Source organism: Balaenoptera ricei, chromosome 2 (genome assembly GCF_028023285.1).
Source record: "Balaenoptera ricei isolate mBalRic1 chromosome 2, mBalRic1.hap2, whole genome shotgun sequence".
In the NCBI taxonomy this organism is placed as follows: Eukaryota; Metazoa; Chordata; class Mammalia; order Artiodactyla; family Balaenopteridae; genus Balaenoptera; species Balaenoptera ricei.
In genome coordinates, this window is record NC_082640.1 from 160,761,752 (window position 1) to 160,777,346 (window position 15,595).

Here is a 15,595-nt window from a genome sequence, read left to right on the forward strand (position 1 = left end):
AAAAAAAAAAATTGCGTGGTATATTCTAAAGTTAAATGTAAAAGCTTATTTATGATCACCAGCTAACCTGGCTTGAGGACTGACTATGCCACACTGTGATCCTACCGAAGCAGCAGAACTGTAGATGCCAAAATAACCTTTCAAGCTTGCTTTTTTGTTTTAAATGGCTTTTAAAAATTATGTTACATTTGACATACACATTAAGACTATTTTTAACGTATGTGTAAGGTTTGATGCCTAACAAAATAACCATACATGCATCTACTACATGAAAGTACAATTAGTTTCCAATACGGTAGCCATTAGCCAAATATGGTTATTTAAATTTAAACAGAATCAAAAATTCAGTTCCTCAGTCGCAAGAGCCACTTTTCAACTACTCAACAGCCACATGTGGCTGGTGGCTATTATACTGGACAGCACAGACATAGAACATTTCCATTATTGCAGAAAGAGCGATGGGACAGGGCTGAACAAGAATATTACCTGTATTGCTCCATCTGCCTTGTGAATTCCTTCCTTCTCTGGCCTCCTACCTACATATAACTACTCTGATTAATTTTGTATTTTTCATTTCTTCTTGCAAAAAAAAAAAACCTTTATCACATACTTAGGTATCCTTAAGCAATATATTATTTATTTTGCTTGTTTTTGAACTTTATAAAAAGGCATGTAGTCTGCTGCAACTTTCTTTTTACATTTCACATTATGGAAATATTTGTACATGTTGTTCATTTTAACACATATAATATTCCACTGGATGGTTATAACATATTCAACCAACAAATATTTATTGAGCATTTACCATGTGCCAGGCATTCTTCTAGGCAATGTGGATAAAATTATTGAATAAAAAAGACAAAAATCGTTGCCCTTACAGAGTTTATATTTTCCAGACAATGGACACGTGCTTTTAATCTTATGTTTTTCCTTTAAATACTGTTCCAGTAAAACGGAGCTGTAATATAACAGCTGTGCTTAGCAAAAAGGTATTTTATCACTTGTGACAGATATTAATATGCACAAACAGATGCTGAGCAATGGATTACTAAAGGAAACTAATAAAAGGTATGATGTGTGTTTGTGTAAACTAGAGCTCAACAAGTCTAGATCAGATTTTCAACTGCCTTTTTGGAGGATTAGTCTGCTTTCATTCTGGGTCTTCATCTGTTTTGATTGCACAAAATATCAGAATCCAGTTCTGAGACATCAAAGACTACAGGTACTCTAGCAAATGGAAAACCAAAAGGAACACAGATTCAATTTCCTAGCATGGCCCCAAATAAGAGAACCATGAAGAAAGCAGCCAAAGGAAAAGTATTAGAGAGGTTTGGGCTGATTTTCCCAACTACATTGAAAGTTTAGCCAACTTTTAATTCTAAGGGCTTATTCTGAAGGACTACTTCTATAGATTGGAATACCCCTGGGAACACTATGGAAGTAAAGGGTAGACAGAACCCATAGCCCCTAGCATTGTAAGAAAAGAAACAGTACGTAAGTCACAATACAATGTTGGGCAAGCCACATAATTACTCCCACATGTGTGGTGGCAAAGATGTACTCTCCCTCTGACCGCAATGTAAAAGTCATAACTTACTGTGAAATCTACCAAACTATGACCTTCCCTCTTGATCACTGTATTCCTCATTTCCCAAAGATATTTCCTATTTCCTTTTTTGGGAGGCTGCATGGAATTCAACCCAAAGACTCACACCTCAGAAAACCACTGGTACTTGAGATACTACTACTTACCAGTTCCGATGGATAAACCACTGCTATTCGAACGGATGGTCTTAGAATTCAATACTTTCTCTGAGGAAAAATATTCAGTAGGTAAGCATTGTTTACAGCCAGAGACAGGAAAAGTGACAGCCTAGGACAGGGAGTTAATCTAGGAGATAACTGCTATCTCTCATACCAGATATAAATATTATAAGCCAAGCACCAATAGCTACTCTAACTATATTCAACTATGTAGCAATTCTCCACCTTAACTATTCTTTGGAATCACCTGGGAAGCTTTAGAAAGTAGAAATGCCTAGGTCCCACCCCAGAGGTTCTGATTTAATTGGTCAGGACAATGGGATTTCTAAACTCCTCAAGGGATTCTAACGCGCAGCCAAGATTGTGAACCACTGACCTAAAGAATGAACTTCTAAACCTTCACACAGACCTTTATAATTTGTTCATAACAAAGGAATCTTTATGCAGGAAGCAGTTATGATTCAGTTTCTTTTTAAAGGTGTACTGTATGTTTCTCACAAAAGCATGAGCACAGATAAACTAATTAGTGGACTACTAGAAGTAACAAATTCTACAGCGAGGGGGGCAGAGCCTGAAGTTATCATAAGACAGCAAACGACAATGTTCTATTCCTACCACTAGATATGGTATCAATGACAATTATGAAGACTTACACGAGTAGCTTCTTTTCTTCAGGACACTTCTGTTTGCCAGAATGTGACCACCAGTAACTTAGATGTGGGTCTATCCTCTGTCAAAGCCATCCTAACCAACACATATGGACCCTTACCAACAATGAGAATGGTGTGCCAGCCTCGGCAAGATAAGTCTGGGACGTGATGCAGAGATCCAAAGATAGGCCGAGGCCATGAAGTGCAGATATCAGAGCCATGTGGTCTCTCTGTGGGGGTCATTGCCAGGCGACCATTACCACCATTGCCCCAGGCAAAAATGTGATTATCTAGACAAAAAAAATTAAATAGCAGACAATTGAACAGAACACTGGCTTCCCAACTCTTCTGGGTTCCCCATCTTTATGCCCTGGAGCTAAAAAGATTTTCCACCATGTATAAAACAAGGGAAAGCTATTTATTCCCCTATATAAAGCCTAAACAACTCCTGATGCCACCCAGGTAAAAATGACCACCGCTCCTACATACTGCTATCCATTCATTCACTCATTCAACATTTTTGGTCATTCATTCAAATAATTATTGGGCATCTACTTCATGACAGGCACTGCTGGAAGTGCTAGGAAGAGAGCAGAGAACAAAACAAAGTTGCTGCCCTTGTGGAACTGACATTCTAGTGGGGAGAGACTGATAAATAAATTACTTCAGGTAGCATTAAGTGCTAAGAAGGAAGATAAACAATAAAGAAAAGTGGAAATAAACAATAATAGTAGGGTATCATTACTTTAGACAGGGTAGTCAGAGAAGTACTTGTTGATACTTGAGCAGAGACCTGATTGAAGTGAGAGAGAACCAGGTGGATATTTAGGGGAAGAGCTTTCTAGGCAGAGGGAATAGCGAAGTGCAAAGTATGTATCACAAACACAACACAGAAGTCCTCTGCAGCTGGAGCAAAGTAAAGGAGGGGACGGTGGCCACAGAAGAGGTCAGGGGGTGACTGAAGTCTGGGTCATGCAGGCCATTCCAATGACTTTGGTTTTTACTGTTTGAGATAGGAAACTAGTAGAGATTCTGAACAGTAGGTATTTAAAAGGATCCCCCAGGCTACCATGAGGAGAACTGACTGAAGGGGCCCAAGGATGGAAGCAGGGAGATCAGTTGTAATAGTGAAGATGGTAAAAAGTGGTTGGATATATTCTGAAGATAATCTATAGAATTTGCTAATGGATGGGATGTGGGGTGTAGGATAGAGCTGCCATTTTCTGAAACAGGAAGGCTGCAGGAGGAACAGGTTTGAACAGAAGATCGGAAATTTGATTTTGAATACAGTAAGTTTGTTTGAGACGCCCATTACCTCTTATCCAAATCAGGGCATTTTTTAATGAAAAGGGGGTGCTATTAATGATTAAGCCCGGACAGTAGGCATGAATCAGGACCAACCTGGGAAGACTGGGCTATAAAGCCACTTTATCTTTAGACATCCAAATCAAGGGACTGTTGAACCAGTGAGTCTAGAAGTCAGGTACGGTAATTAAAGCTATCAGTGCTCAGGGAGGATTTAAGGTAATAAGCTCACTTAGAAAATAAAGGGAGAGGGACTTCCCTGGTGGCACAGTGGATAAGACTCTGCGCTCCCGATGCAGGGGGCCCGGGTGTGATCCCTGGTCAGGGAACTAGATCCCACATGCATGCCACAACTAAGAGTTCACATGCCGCAACTAAGGAGCCCGGGAACTGCAACTAAGGAGCCCACCTGCTGCAGCTAAGACCTGGTGTAAACAAATAAATGAATAAATAAATATTAAAAAAAAAAAAAAGAAAGGGAGAGAAGGATTGAGCCCTGGACACTCCAGGCTTTAGACTTGGATACTACAATCATGGCACTGAACCTACCTGACTACACTAATCTGTTTATACGTATGTCTCCCCTACCCTACTAGACTGTGAGTTCCCTGAGGACAGGGGCTTTCTGAAACTCACTTTTTTTTTTTTAATTTGAAGTATAGTTGATTTATAATATTATATTAGTTTCAGGTATACAACATAGTGATTAAATATTTTTATAGATTATATTCCATTTCAAGTTATTATAAAAGAATGGCTATATTTTCCTGTGCTGTTCAATATATTCTTGGTGCTTATTTATGGTATACATAGTAGTTTGTATCTTTTAACCCCATACTCCTATCTTGCCCCTCCCCACTTCTTCTTCCCCACTGGTAACTACTAGTTTGTTCTCACTCTCTCTGTACGTCTGTTTCTGTTTTGTCATACTTATCCATTTGTTTTATTTTTTAGATTCCACATATAAGTGATAACATAGAGTATTTGCCATCCTCTGACTTATTTCACTAAACATAATACCCTCTAGGTCCATACACATTGTTGCAAATGGCAGAATTTCATTCTTTGTAATGGCTGGGTAATATCCCATTCATTGTATATATGCACCACATCTTCTTTATCCAGTCATCTGTCGATGGACACTTAGGTGGCTTCCATGTCTTGGCTGTTGTAAATAGTGCTGCTATGAATACTGGGGTGCATGTATCTTTTCGAATTACTGTTTTCCTTTTCTTCGAATATATGCCCAGGAGTGGAATTGCTGGATCATATGATGGTTCTATCTTTACTGAGACTCACTTCTACAGTCCCAGAGCCTAAAGGAGGACCTGGAGCATAGCAGGCACTCAGTTTATGTCTGCCATGTGAATGAGGTGATCAAGTACAGTTCAGAGGAGTAGAGGAACATTTATCAACAGGTAATATGCCCAGACACAGAGTCTAACTCTATACTCGTCATTCTGAAGTTTAACTTGAGAAGTACACAGATATTGAAGAAACATTACCTCTCTGAGGCCCTGTCAGAAAGTGCTACTGAACTTGCTATACTATTTTTAATCCTCAGTGACATCCTGATTCTGTCTTTCTAGGTACCATTTCCATTTATCTAGCCTGAACTAACCAGTCTGTTCCCTAAAACCACTTGTTTTGGGACAAGCAGGGAAGGTTAATGTGCTACTCTGAAGGCTGGTTCACTTAATTAAATATGGTAACAGATCACTTATCTGACACTATCGCTGGACCTCTCTTGTGTAAGTGACAGGCACAGACTGAAAGAAAACAAAGACATCCCAGAGCATGAGCAATAACAAAAAAAGCCAAAATGAGTCAAAAGATAAGAAGATGAAATATGTTTTTTTGTTGTTCACTAGTCACAAGAAAGAAGTGGCTACAAAAATCAAGAGAGTTTAGAAGGTGATACAGGAAGAGAGAAAAAAGAAAAAAAGAAAGCACAAGAAAGAGGAAAGGGAGTGAAGGCTAGCAGAAGCTGCAGAAAAGAAGTGGTGATAGGAGCAGGATGCTGAGGAGAAGAAATAGCTGAGAGGAAAGAGAGAAGAAAATTCCATTAGACCAATTCAGAAAGTTGAGAAACACATGGTATATAGCCCTTCAAGCCTTAGCAGTCCCTAAAGACATCACTGCAGTGCAGCTGACCCCAACCAAGGAGCAAGGTTAAATTATGTTGTTCTCCTCTCTAGCCACCCAACATTTATTGGAACCAACACGGTACTGGGCAAGGTATATGTATAAGTATTTAATAATTCTTAAAACATTGTACAAAAAAAGTTAAAGTAAAAAAAGTAGGGATTTAAGAGTACTAACTTGCCATTTTCTAGAAATCTGACCTTTTTACAGCAATCACTATGTTGGACACATGAAAAGTTAATGAAGCTCCACAGGTATAAAAATTGGCCACCAATTTAACACAGATAAAAAAGTAAACATATGATCCAGCTACACAAATAACCAGTCCACCTCTTTTGCAAGCAAAAATTAAAATTTAGCCATCTATCCAGAAAGCCTGAAATAACTGAAATAACATGTACAGACTCACCATCAGTGGCAGCAATGGTAAACTCATCACCGCAGGAGACTCTGATCACCTGCTTTCCACCTAGGGGGCCCCCCAACAGGTTGATTCCTAGACGCTTCTTATAATTTCCAACGCCCAGCTGTCCACACTTGTTGCAGCCAAAGGTCAGCAGCCGGCCTCGCTCTGAGACAGAAGCAAAAATAAATAACCAGGTAAAAATGGGTCATGAAACAGAGGGAAAATGCAGACAATGTAGAGTCCCATAGACCAGCTTCTGGTTGTTAGAGTATACAAATATAAAGCTAGCTACACAATCCTGGACCTAGGGCAGCTAGGGCATCTAGAACTATGACCAATTAGACCCAGGAAGTGACTCAATATTATATATTCTATTTTAAATGTGGAAAATGGGTACTATTTAACTTAGAAAACTTATAGATGGTGCTAATTACAAATAGCAGTTGCCAGAAATTATAGGTATGGTATTCTCATTAAGGAATGTATTGATTATATACTTATAATGATTACCAACAAAATATTTATTCGAATGCCCAATTTGTTAATAAGATAATACTGGATGATGTGGGGAAATCAGGAGAATGTACATATAGTTAAGAAGAGCTACTACTTGATAGAATAAAAGAACCTGAAATACTAAGGCCTGTGTACACAGTCGTACATCAACTCACCATCAATAGCAGCAGTGTGAGTCTTGCCTGGGGCAATTGTACGGATCTTATAAAAGGACAACTGTTTGGCCAAGGTAAAGGAGGTTGTGTAGGGGACTTCGTGGTATGCCTGAAACAAGGTAGAACACAAAGCAAAGACTCATGAAGTAAAAAATGGAGGGGAAACAGGCTGAAAATGTTGTCGTGGTAACCAAAAGGCCTTTCAAGCGAATATGTTATTAAGAAGGTGCCAGGTAGCTTTTCATCTCCAATAGATTAAAGAAGAAATAAGCTCAATATGTAATCGGAGAATTTAGTATGAGGCAGGACTTTCTGACCACAAAAGTCTTAAGATTCCTAAATAAGGGTATGCAAAACATGAACTCTCCATCCCAGAAGGCATCTATATAAGGATAGAATCATTGACTTTTGTCTTGGTTATACACTCTACATACCTAACAAAAGCAGGGGAAGGAATTAAAATCCTGAAGACTCTGTCCAGCCCATCAGTTTACTGTGATCTAATTTTACCTACAATATTCTCAACTTGTTAAAACCCACGTTCCCTTTAGATTAGCATAAAAATAAATCTTCCCATGTAAGTTTAAAATTTCACAACAAACACAATGTTATAACAAAACCCAAATCAAGTAATGGTAATTCTGAATATGCCTTTTCAAACTACATGGACACCCTCCCCAGACCTGCTCCAAATTTGCACTCTCCCATTTCACAATCACTACTTTAGAGATTGCTTAAAAATTCTTACCTTTTCCATTGAGACAGCAAACTTGTCTCAATATGACTCTTTAGAAAATGACAAAAACTCATCATACTAACACAAAGAGGGGACTAGTACTTAATATCAGTGGCGAATTTATGACATCCTTGAAGGAGGTGAATGGTAATTACATTTAATAAGCCTGTATAGGATCAGTGATTTGAGAGTAATCATAAAAACTCCCTAGAGTGGTGGTACATGGAAAAATGTTTCTTTTCATAATGTTAATTTTCTTGTACCTACTTCAGTGATAAGGTAGAATCTGAATTCCATCACTGATTGTTTGTAGTCAATTTATTTATTGAGGTATAACGTACTATACAATATTGTACAGCTTGATACATTTTTCTAAAGGTATATAAATGTAAAACTACCATCCAGATCAAGATATAGACCATTTCCATCACCCTAGGGTCCCTCCTACCCTTTCTGTTAACACCTATGCCCCTCTTCCCAGAAGTAACCACTGTTTTGACTTTTGCCATCATAAGTTAATTTTGCCTGTTCTTAAACTTCATATAATGGGCATCATATAGTATGTACACTTTTGTGGCTGGCTACTTTACTGGACATAATGTCTGTGAGATCGTCACTTTATTCTTAAGTCAAATTCCACGGTCACAAACCAATAATAGCATTTCCAAAGAAATTCCAACCTAGAGAAGTTCTGATGATGTACTTAGGATACCAAGCGGGGTACTCACTTCATGATTGATGATTCCAGACATGCACTGATTCAGACCCAGTTTGTTGAACTCATTGAGTCCACAGGCCAGCACTTTGCCTGACTGGGTCAGCAGAAATGTCCCATCACAGCCACATTGAACTGCGACAATAATCAAGGCCTTGGGAACATCCACCTGCAAGAAAAAAAAAAAAATCAGAAAATCTCCCAAACATAACTTGTATTAGGGAAAAACCCTCAAATTCTTTAAAAAATGATGTTCTGCATTTAGCAGAATGACTACAAGGAAATAAAGGTTGCTCTATTTTCTTCAGATTTGCCCAGCAGCTTAGAGGCTACTGTTTTCAACAAGGAGCTCAAGTTTTATAATAAAGTAAAAGAAGGCAATTCCAGGTCAGCTAAAAGTTTTAGCAATAGGTCCTACTTAGGAAGACTTCTCAGAAAACACTGGGAAAAGAGAAGCTTCGATCTATTACTGATTTAGCCCTCTGAGATGCAGAGATCCCATGATAGTTACAGAAGAAGCTCAGTAGCCCTGTGGGGTGCCAGTCTGGTCATATAATAAGTGAGGTGACCAAGGATTGAGGCAGCAGCCAAGACTTCTGAAGGCTCACATCCCTCTGCAGCTAACTAGACAGGGCTGAAGAATGGTGGGGGGACATGATGGATGTCTGTGAAACCTGAAAACTCAAACCTCAAACCTTCTCCTATAGTCTTTTCAGGAGAAGAGGAATAGCTATGAATCCTATTGATTGAGAATGGTCCCACAGATATATGTTAATTTTTAAAATGTAAATAAACATTGTTAATAGTGAACAGTGGGTGAGCCTGTGTCCTACGGTGCATGTGACCGTGCTCTCTCTGCTTGTTTCAGCTCCCGTGCCAGCTCTTACAGTGCCAGCTCTTGCAGTACTGAGAGGAATTAGATATTACATTTCATACAATATGACCCCTAAATACAAACAACTACTTCATTTGGTATCCAACTGTGGAAAGGGGAAGGGAAATGGCTGTGCTGGGTTAAGGGATACTCTATTGCTTTCCAATATTTCCCATCCAGGGTGTGTTTAGCTTGATGTGACTTCTTCATTATACATTCTGATTTTAGCGCTCATCCCCAAGCAAGATGTGACTCCAGAGTGTCCACAGTGGCTGCATCTTCTTTCGCAACTTTTGATGATTTAGTCAGATGACAAGACCACATAGTGCTAAATTAGGAATCCTGGATTGTCAGGCTCCCAGATAGGAAATATTTCAGGGATAAACACCTTGATATGAGGAGTCAGGTAAAGAGGACACATTACTGGAGTCTGTGTAACCTAGATAGGCTCTAGGAAGAAGTTGCCTCTGATTTTACCTTTTGTGGTGTATAATAATCCTCTTCTGAATCCAAACCCAGCCTTCCTGAGACACACATAAGAAAGAAAATCATTAAAATGAGGGCTTCCAGGGACTTCCCTGGTGGTGCAGTGGATAAGACTCTGCGCTCCCAATGCAGGGGGCCTGGGTTGGATCCCTGGTCAGGGAACTAGATCCCACGTGCATGCTGCAACTTGGAGTTCGCATGCCACAACTACGGAGCTGGTGAGCTACAACTAAGGAGCCCGCGAGCTGCAAATAAGGAGCCCACGTGTTGCAGCTAAGGAGCCGGCAAGCGGCAACTAAGGAGCCCGCTTGCTGCATCTAAGACCTGGTGCAACCAAATAAATAAATAAATAAAAAAGAAATAAAATAAAATAAAATCTACTATACCTCTCAACTTAAAAAATAAAATAAAATAAAATGAGTGCTTCCTTCCCAATGAAAATATTCTATAAGATTCTCTTTTACTGGACTTCCCTGGTGGCACAGTGGTTAAGAATCTGCCTGCCAATGCAGGGGACATGGGTTTGAGCCCTGGTCTGGGAAGATCCCACATGCCACGGAGCAACTAAGCCCGTGCGCAACAACTACTGAGCCCGTGTGCCACAACTACTGAAGCCTACACACTTAGAGCCCGTGCTCTGCAACAAGAGAAGCCACTGTAATCAGAAGCTCACGCACCGCAACGAAGAGTAGACCCCACTCGCCGTAACTAGAGAAAGCCCGCGCGCAGCAACAAAGACCCAATGCAGCCAAAAAAAAAAAAAAAAAAAAAAAAAGATTCTCTTTTACTGAATTAACACTTCTTAAATAGAGGCTGCATGATGTGTTTAGAGGCACACAAGCATGAGGTCAGGTTGTCCACCTGGGAATAAGTGGACAGAGTCAAGGCTACACCTACCATATTCACCACAGCCCCAAGAGTAGACTTCTTTGTTTCGTGTCAAAACCACCACATGATTATCTCCACAGGAGACCTGCTCCACTGGATTGTTTAGGAAGAAGTCCAGCTGCATGGGTTCTAATAGTTCAGGGCCAGCAATCTTGTCCATGCCCATGCAGCCATAATAGTCAGATCCAAATGCATAGAGCTGACCTTCATCTGTGAAAGGAAGGAAAGCAGAACCCATCAAAGGAATGACTTATTTTGTCTAATCAGAAAGCTGGGCAGGGCTGGAATGAGGATGACCTCAGCCAATGAGCTCACATGGGATGATTATATCAGAGAAATCTGATAGACTGTCTATCAAACCTAGAGTTGTTGGTATTTAGGGGGTCATGTGTACTGTTACAGTAACAGTTAAAAAAAGAATGGTGGGATGATATATTAAAGAGGCTTAAAATTTTACCGGGGCCATCTCTATTTTACAGAGAAAAAGGGAAGCACCAAGGAATCATAAAGCGAGTACTGGCAAGACCCAAACTAAATTTGAGCTCCCAATTCCTGATTCAGCGTTATCTACACCTGACTAGGTAGTGAGGTTATTTCTGCTCCCCCCACAACTGGGACATATGATATATTTCTCCTAATCCCACCTCTTCTCTGTTATCCATCTGCCTTCTCCTTGCTCATCACTACTCTAATGCTATAGCAAGTTGGGCATGTTGTTATTAATGTGTATAATATTTGCTCACTGTCTTTGGTTCTTTGGATACTGTCTTTTGTTGTAAAATCCCAACTAAAACTGCATAGAATTAAGTAAAATACCCCACATTAAATGCACCTGGGTGCTTTCTGCTGCTGGCTTACCTGTTACACAGACAGTGAAATCATCGCCACATGACACCTGATGGATAGCTTTGCCTTGCAACTTTTCCACGTGCTTTGGCTGTCGGTAGGAGGCTTTGTCTCCATGGCCCAGCTGACCATGGAGTTTAGTACCCCCTTGCATGTTCTGTGAAATAAATAGGTCTTGTGAAGTTTTAAACTTTTCACGCCAAATCTTTAATCTAGTCTTTAATATCACTTCTTATTAAGAAAAACAGTAGGAAAAAAATCAGTTGGAAATATAGAAACGGGGAAAAAAAAAGGTAAGAGGATTAAACCTTTTAATGGTAGATAGTAAAAAACCCCTGCCAACAGATAAAGATTATTAAAGTATCCAGACTGATATCCATCGGGCCTTAAAAGGACCCATTCTCAATTTTGTCTTTCTTCTTCAAGTCTAAGGTGAACTGTCTATTTAATTATGGGTGATGATGAAAAAACTCTTTATGCAGTCTAATTTGATTGTTTTTTTACAGGAGTACAGCCTCTTGGAAATCCTTATAAAAGTTTTACAAATTTTGGTCACAGTTTCCCTGAAATACGTAACCGTCATAAGGAATCTGGTTACATCAAAGACGCTGCTATAAAGCACTGAGAATAGTCCTACATGACTTTTCAACAGTTTTAAAGACATAAGTAATTCTTCCCATTCAATAACTCAACTGTAAGTCCTTACACAAATGTTTTTTAAGGCACTAATTTCAATCCACCTCTGGCAGCCCCCCAGAAACTAGTTCTTTAAGTGAGAGGATTTTAGGAAATAACAGCAAGTTAAAACTCTATAACAGAGGCCAAATCACTCATTCTTTCTCTCAATCCAATAGTTGAGTGTCTACTCTGTCACACACTGGGGATAAAGCCTGTCCTTATGGAGAAGTTATCTGAAACTACTGGAAAAAATGAGCTCCCTCAGGAAGGAGGAAGAGTGGGAAGAACCGGGAACCTAAGATAAGACAAGGTCGGGTAAAGAAAAAGCAGCCTGAAGTGAGCCTGAGAAGGCACAGCGGAAGAGACAGGAGCAAAGTCAAGAGAACATGCTCTTGCGGCAGCCAAGGGAAGACCAGGCTTCAAGAAGGAGGGAGTGACCAACTATGTCAAATACTACAGGAGATCAAGCAAGGACTCAAATGTACCTATCTGTTTTATTTTCACAATTTATAGGTCATTTTGTCAAGAGTAGTTTCAATTGAGCGGAGGGATAGAAGCTGCACTGTAGGTGAATGAGGAATGAGTGGGAGATAAGAAAAGAGACAACAAATAGAGGCAGTTTGTTCGAAGTGAGAGAGAGGATAGAATCTAGAGGTGAACAAAGGAAAATTCTACTCAAGATATTCCACCTTCAATCACTGATGGAGGTCTTAGAATTTTCCTGACATGGTACACTGCTTCATTTGTTTACAAAGCTATTTCACAGGTATGAGTTGCTCTGAAATGCATGGTAATAGAACAGAGTAATTAAGTGACCTTCTGAACTCACCCAGTGGTAAATGAGAATCCAATCTCCTGAGTCCAAGCCTTTTAATTCTTTCTCTCCTTCTTTCTCTCTCTTTCATTCATTCATTCAAAAAACATTTATAAGCGACTTAACATGTACCAGGTATTGGGGATACATCAGTGAACTAAACAGACAAAATCCCTACTCTCAAAAGAGCTTACATCCCATCATCCCATGCTGCCACTTCTGCAGCACATGTTCAACCAACAAAATTCTTAGACATCCTGGGCCCAGTAAACAATGAGGCGCACGTCACCGTTCTAAAGTACGTAGCTTTCACTTACCACCCAGGTGTATAGTTCCTTCTCCACTGTGACCACAGCAAAGTGGGTATTCCCTGCACACACCTGCCGGGCACTACAGCCACTCTTGATGACATCCAGTTTCTGGGGAGTGGATTTCCCACCACCCCAAACATAGACTTCACTGGTTCGGGATGTTACCACAGCAATGGGTGCTTCAGTCACAGTGCTTGACCTGCCGACAACCCCCAGAACAAAGGAACATTTAACATAAAAATTATATCAAAGAAAAATGCTTCCAGTCTTTTCCCTGAGAACTGCCAATTATGGTATGAGAAAGTATGTTCTTTCTCGACAACTTATTTCAACCCTCTATCATAGCAGGCTTTGCAATTCCTGCCTTAAGGCTTCATCACAGCTCAGCCAGATCAGATAGCAGTCTGATCCATAACACCTACACTTTTCAACTTTTCAACATTCATCATGATAACGATGTCCACTTTAGCATGAGGGTAAAATTATAGCTTTCTTTTTCTCTGACATGACTATTTGACATTTAAGCAGATGTTGCCTTCTGAAAGGATGCCAAAAGCTTCTTACTGGGATCAAACAATGTCCAGACCCAAGAAAGAAAGACCCCCTGGTGGTAATTTAAGATATATTACTTTTCAAGAGTCTCTTGAGCATTACCTTGGTCTCTTTGTAGGTGCATTAAGCAGTGTGACTTTTTCCTCCATCTCTCTGCCAAAAGAAAAGCAAAGATACATGAGAGAAATAATAGGTTCCTATATTGCACTAGTGTCTCTTTAAAACCTTTCACAGACTTAATCTTCTATAAACCATATGCCTCCCACAATGTTACAATACTTTTAGGAAAGTACTTCGATACAACTGAAACAGTTCTATAGGCCTAGCATTAGACAATTCATTAAATACAAGGGGGCCAGTAGTCTGGGGCCATTTGTTTTCTGTCTCTGAGGAATGTTCCAGGCCGGACCAGAGAGCCTTGAGAACCTCTGATGCCCATTTTAGGAACCTGCTGACATCTTCCTTTAGTCTGCTCACTGACTCCCTAAACTCAACATCTCTAAAGCTCAGCTCATTATCTTTTTCCAATACAGCTTTTCTTTCTGACTCTCCTAATTCTATAGCGGGCACCCTCTATTCTCCCAGTGAACTAGGTTTAAAACTTCAGTGGTTTTGGACTCAGCTGTCTTCCTTTCTTCAATATTCAAGTTTTATAGATTCTACTTATACAATGCCCTTTTACTCACGTCTCCTTCCCAGTCTCACCACCTTGGTTCTGGGCAGCTTTACTTCCCAACTGGGCTGTGGTAGCACCTAATTGGTCTCACCACAGTTTTAATCCACTTTAATCAGTCCTATACTGATTTAACACTGATATTAGTACTGCTAAATAACTCTTCCTAAGGCGCATCTCTCATCACATGAACTGCCCTCTCATAAATATCCAACACTTCCGTACTATTCCTTGAATAAAGCACAGATTCCTTCATCTGGCATTCAACATTCTCTGCCTACCCTTCCAGCCTTCCTTCCCTGTATCCACTCCCATGTTCTAACTCAGGGTTCTCACTCTGCCTAAATCAATTATAGCTGAAGACCTGGGGTGGTGCTTAAGAACCAGCATTTTCTTTAAATTTCCTGAGGTGTTGCTATTGAGAACGCCAGGTCTAGAACCTCTAGCCAAACAGGACTTAGTGTGCTTCCTGAATACTTCCACAATTCCCTGTGTCTGTGCTTTATCTGGAAAGCTCTTTGTCTTCTGTTTTTCCATCAAAGAACAAAGTTCTAACAAAGTACTACATGTAAATCTCCAACTCTCTCAATAAAAATTGCATTATCAATGGAAATATTTAAATAAGAGATTTAAACAGTGATTATATTGTTGGAAAATAAGCCAGATAAAGAATTAGAATATGCTTAACCAGCCCTAGAGGGTGATATTGCCTGAATACGAATAGAACATAAATGGAAGGTTACAGTGCTGCATCTGGAGTATTATACATAATTCTATGCACTAAAACACTGGCTGGAGATCAACTGGAGAACCAGAAAAGATTAATTTAATACAACAGAATAAAGGTTACTGACCAAACAGCAGAGATTATGGAATTAGGTATACACTTAATGCATCTAAGGGCAACACTTGAAAAAGAGCACAGTACACGTTTGAATATTGGGAAGACTCAAAAACAAAGAACTGGTAGAGGAGGAAGAAGGGTTGTTAGGCAAAAATAGTATAATAGGATGAAACAGAGACTAGAGCATTTAAGAAGGATGAAGAACACCTCTTCCTTTGAGTTAGGGTTTGAAGCCTC

General features: G+C 39.8%; 1 protein-coding gene across 2 annotated transcripts in view; it reads right to left on the bottom strand.

Annotated features, from left to right (window-relative positions):
* Window positions 1-15,595, bottom strand: part of NEK9 (NIMA related kinase 9) — a 35,952-nt gene that overhangs the window by 8,213 nt on the left and 12,144 nt on the right. For both annotated transcript variants that reach the window (XM_059914693.1, XM_059914692.1), the window contains exons 9-18: window positions 13,944-13,994; window positions 13,296-13,488; window positions 11,499-11,643; window positions 10,650-10,850; window positions 9,744-9,790; window positions 8,406-8,561; window positions 6,942-7,050; window positions 6,274-6,435; window positions 2,534-2,704; window positions 1,753-1,812 (exon numbers count right to left, since the gene is read on the bottom strand). In XM_059914693.1, coding sequence (XP_059770676.1) covers window positions 1,753-1,812; window positions 2,534-2,704; window positions 6,274-6,435; window positions 6,942-7,050; window positions 8,406-8,561; window positions 9,744-9,790; window positions 10,650-10,850; window positions 11,499-11,643; window positions 13,296-13,488; window positions 13,944-13,994 — 1,295 coding nt within the window. The remainder of the gene's footprint in view (window positions 1-1,752; window positions 1,813-2,533; window positions 2,705-6,273; window positions 6,436-6,941; window positions 7,051-8,405; window positions 8,562-9,743; window positions 9,791-10,649; window positions 10,851-11,498; window positions 11,644-13,295; window positions 13,489-13,943; window positions 13,995-15,595) is intronic.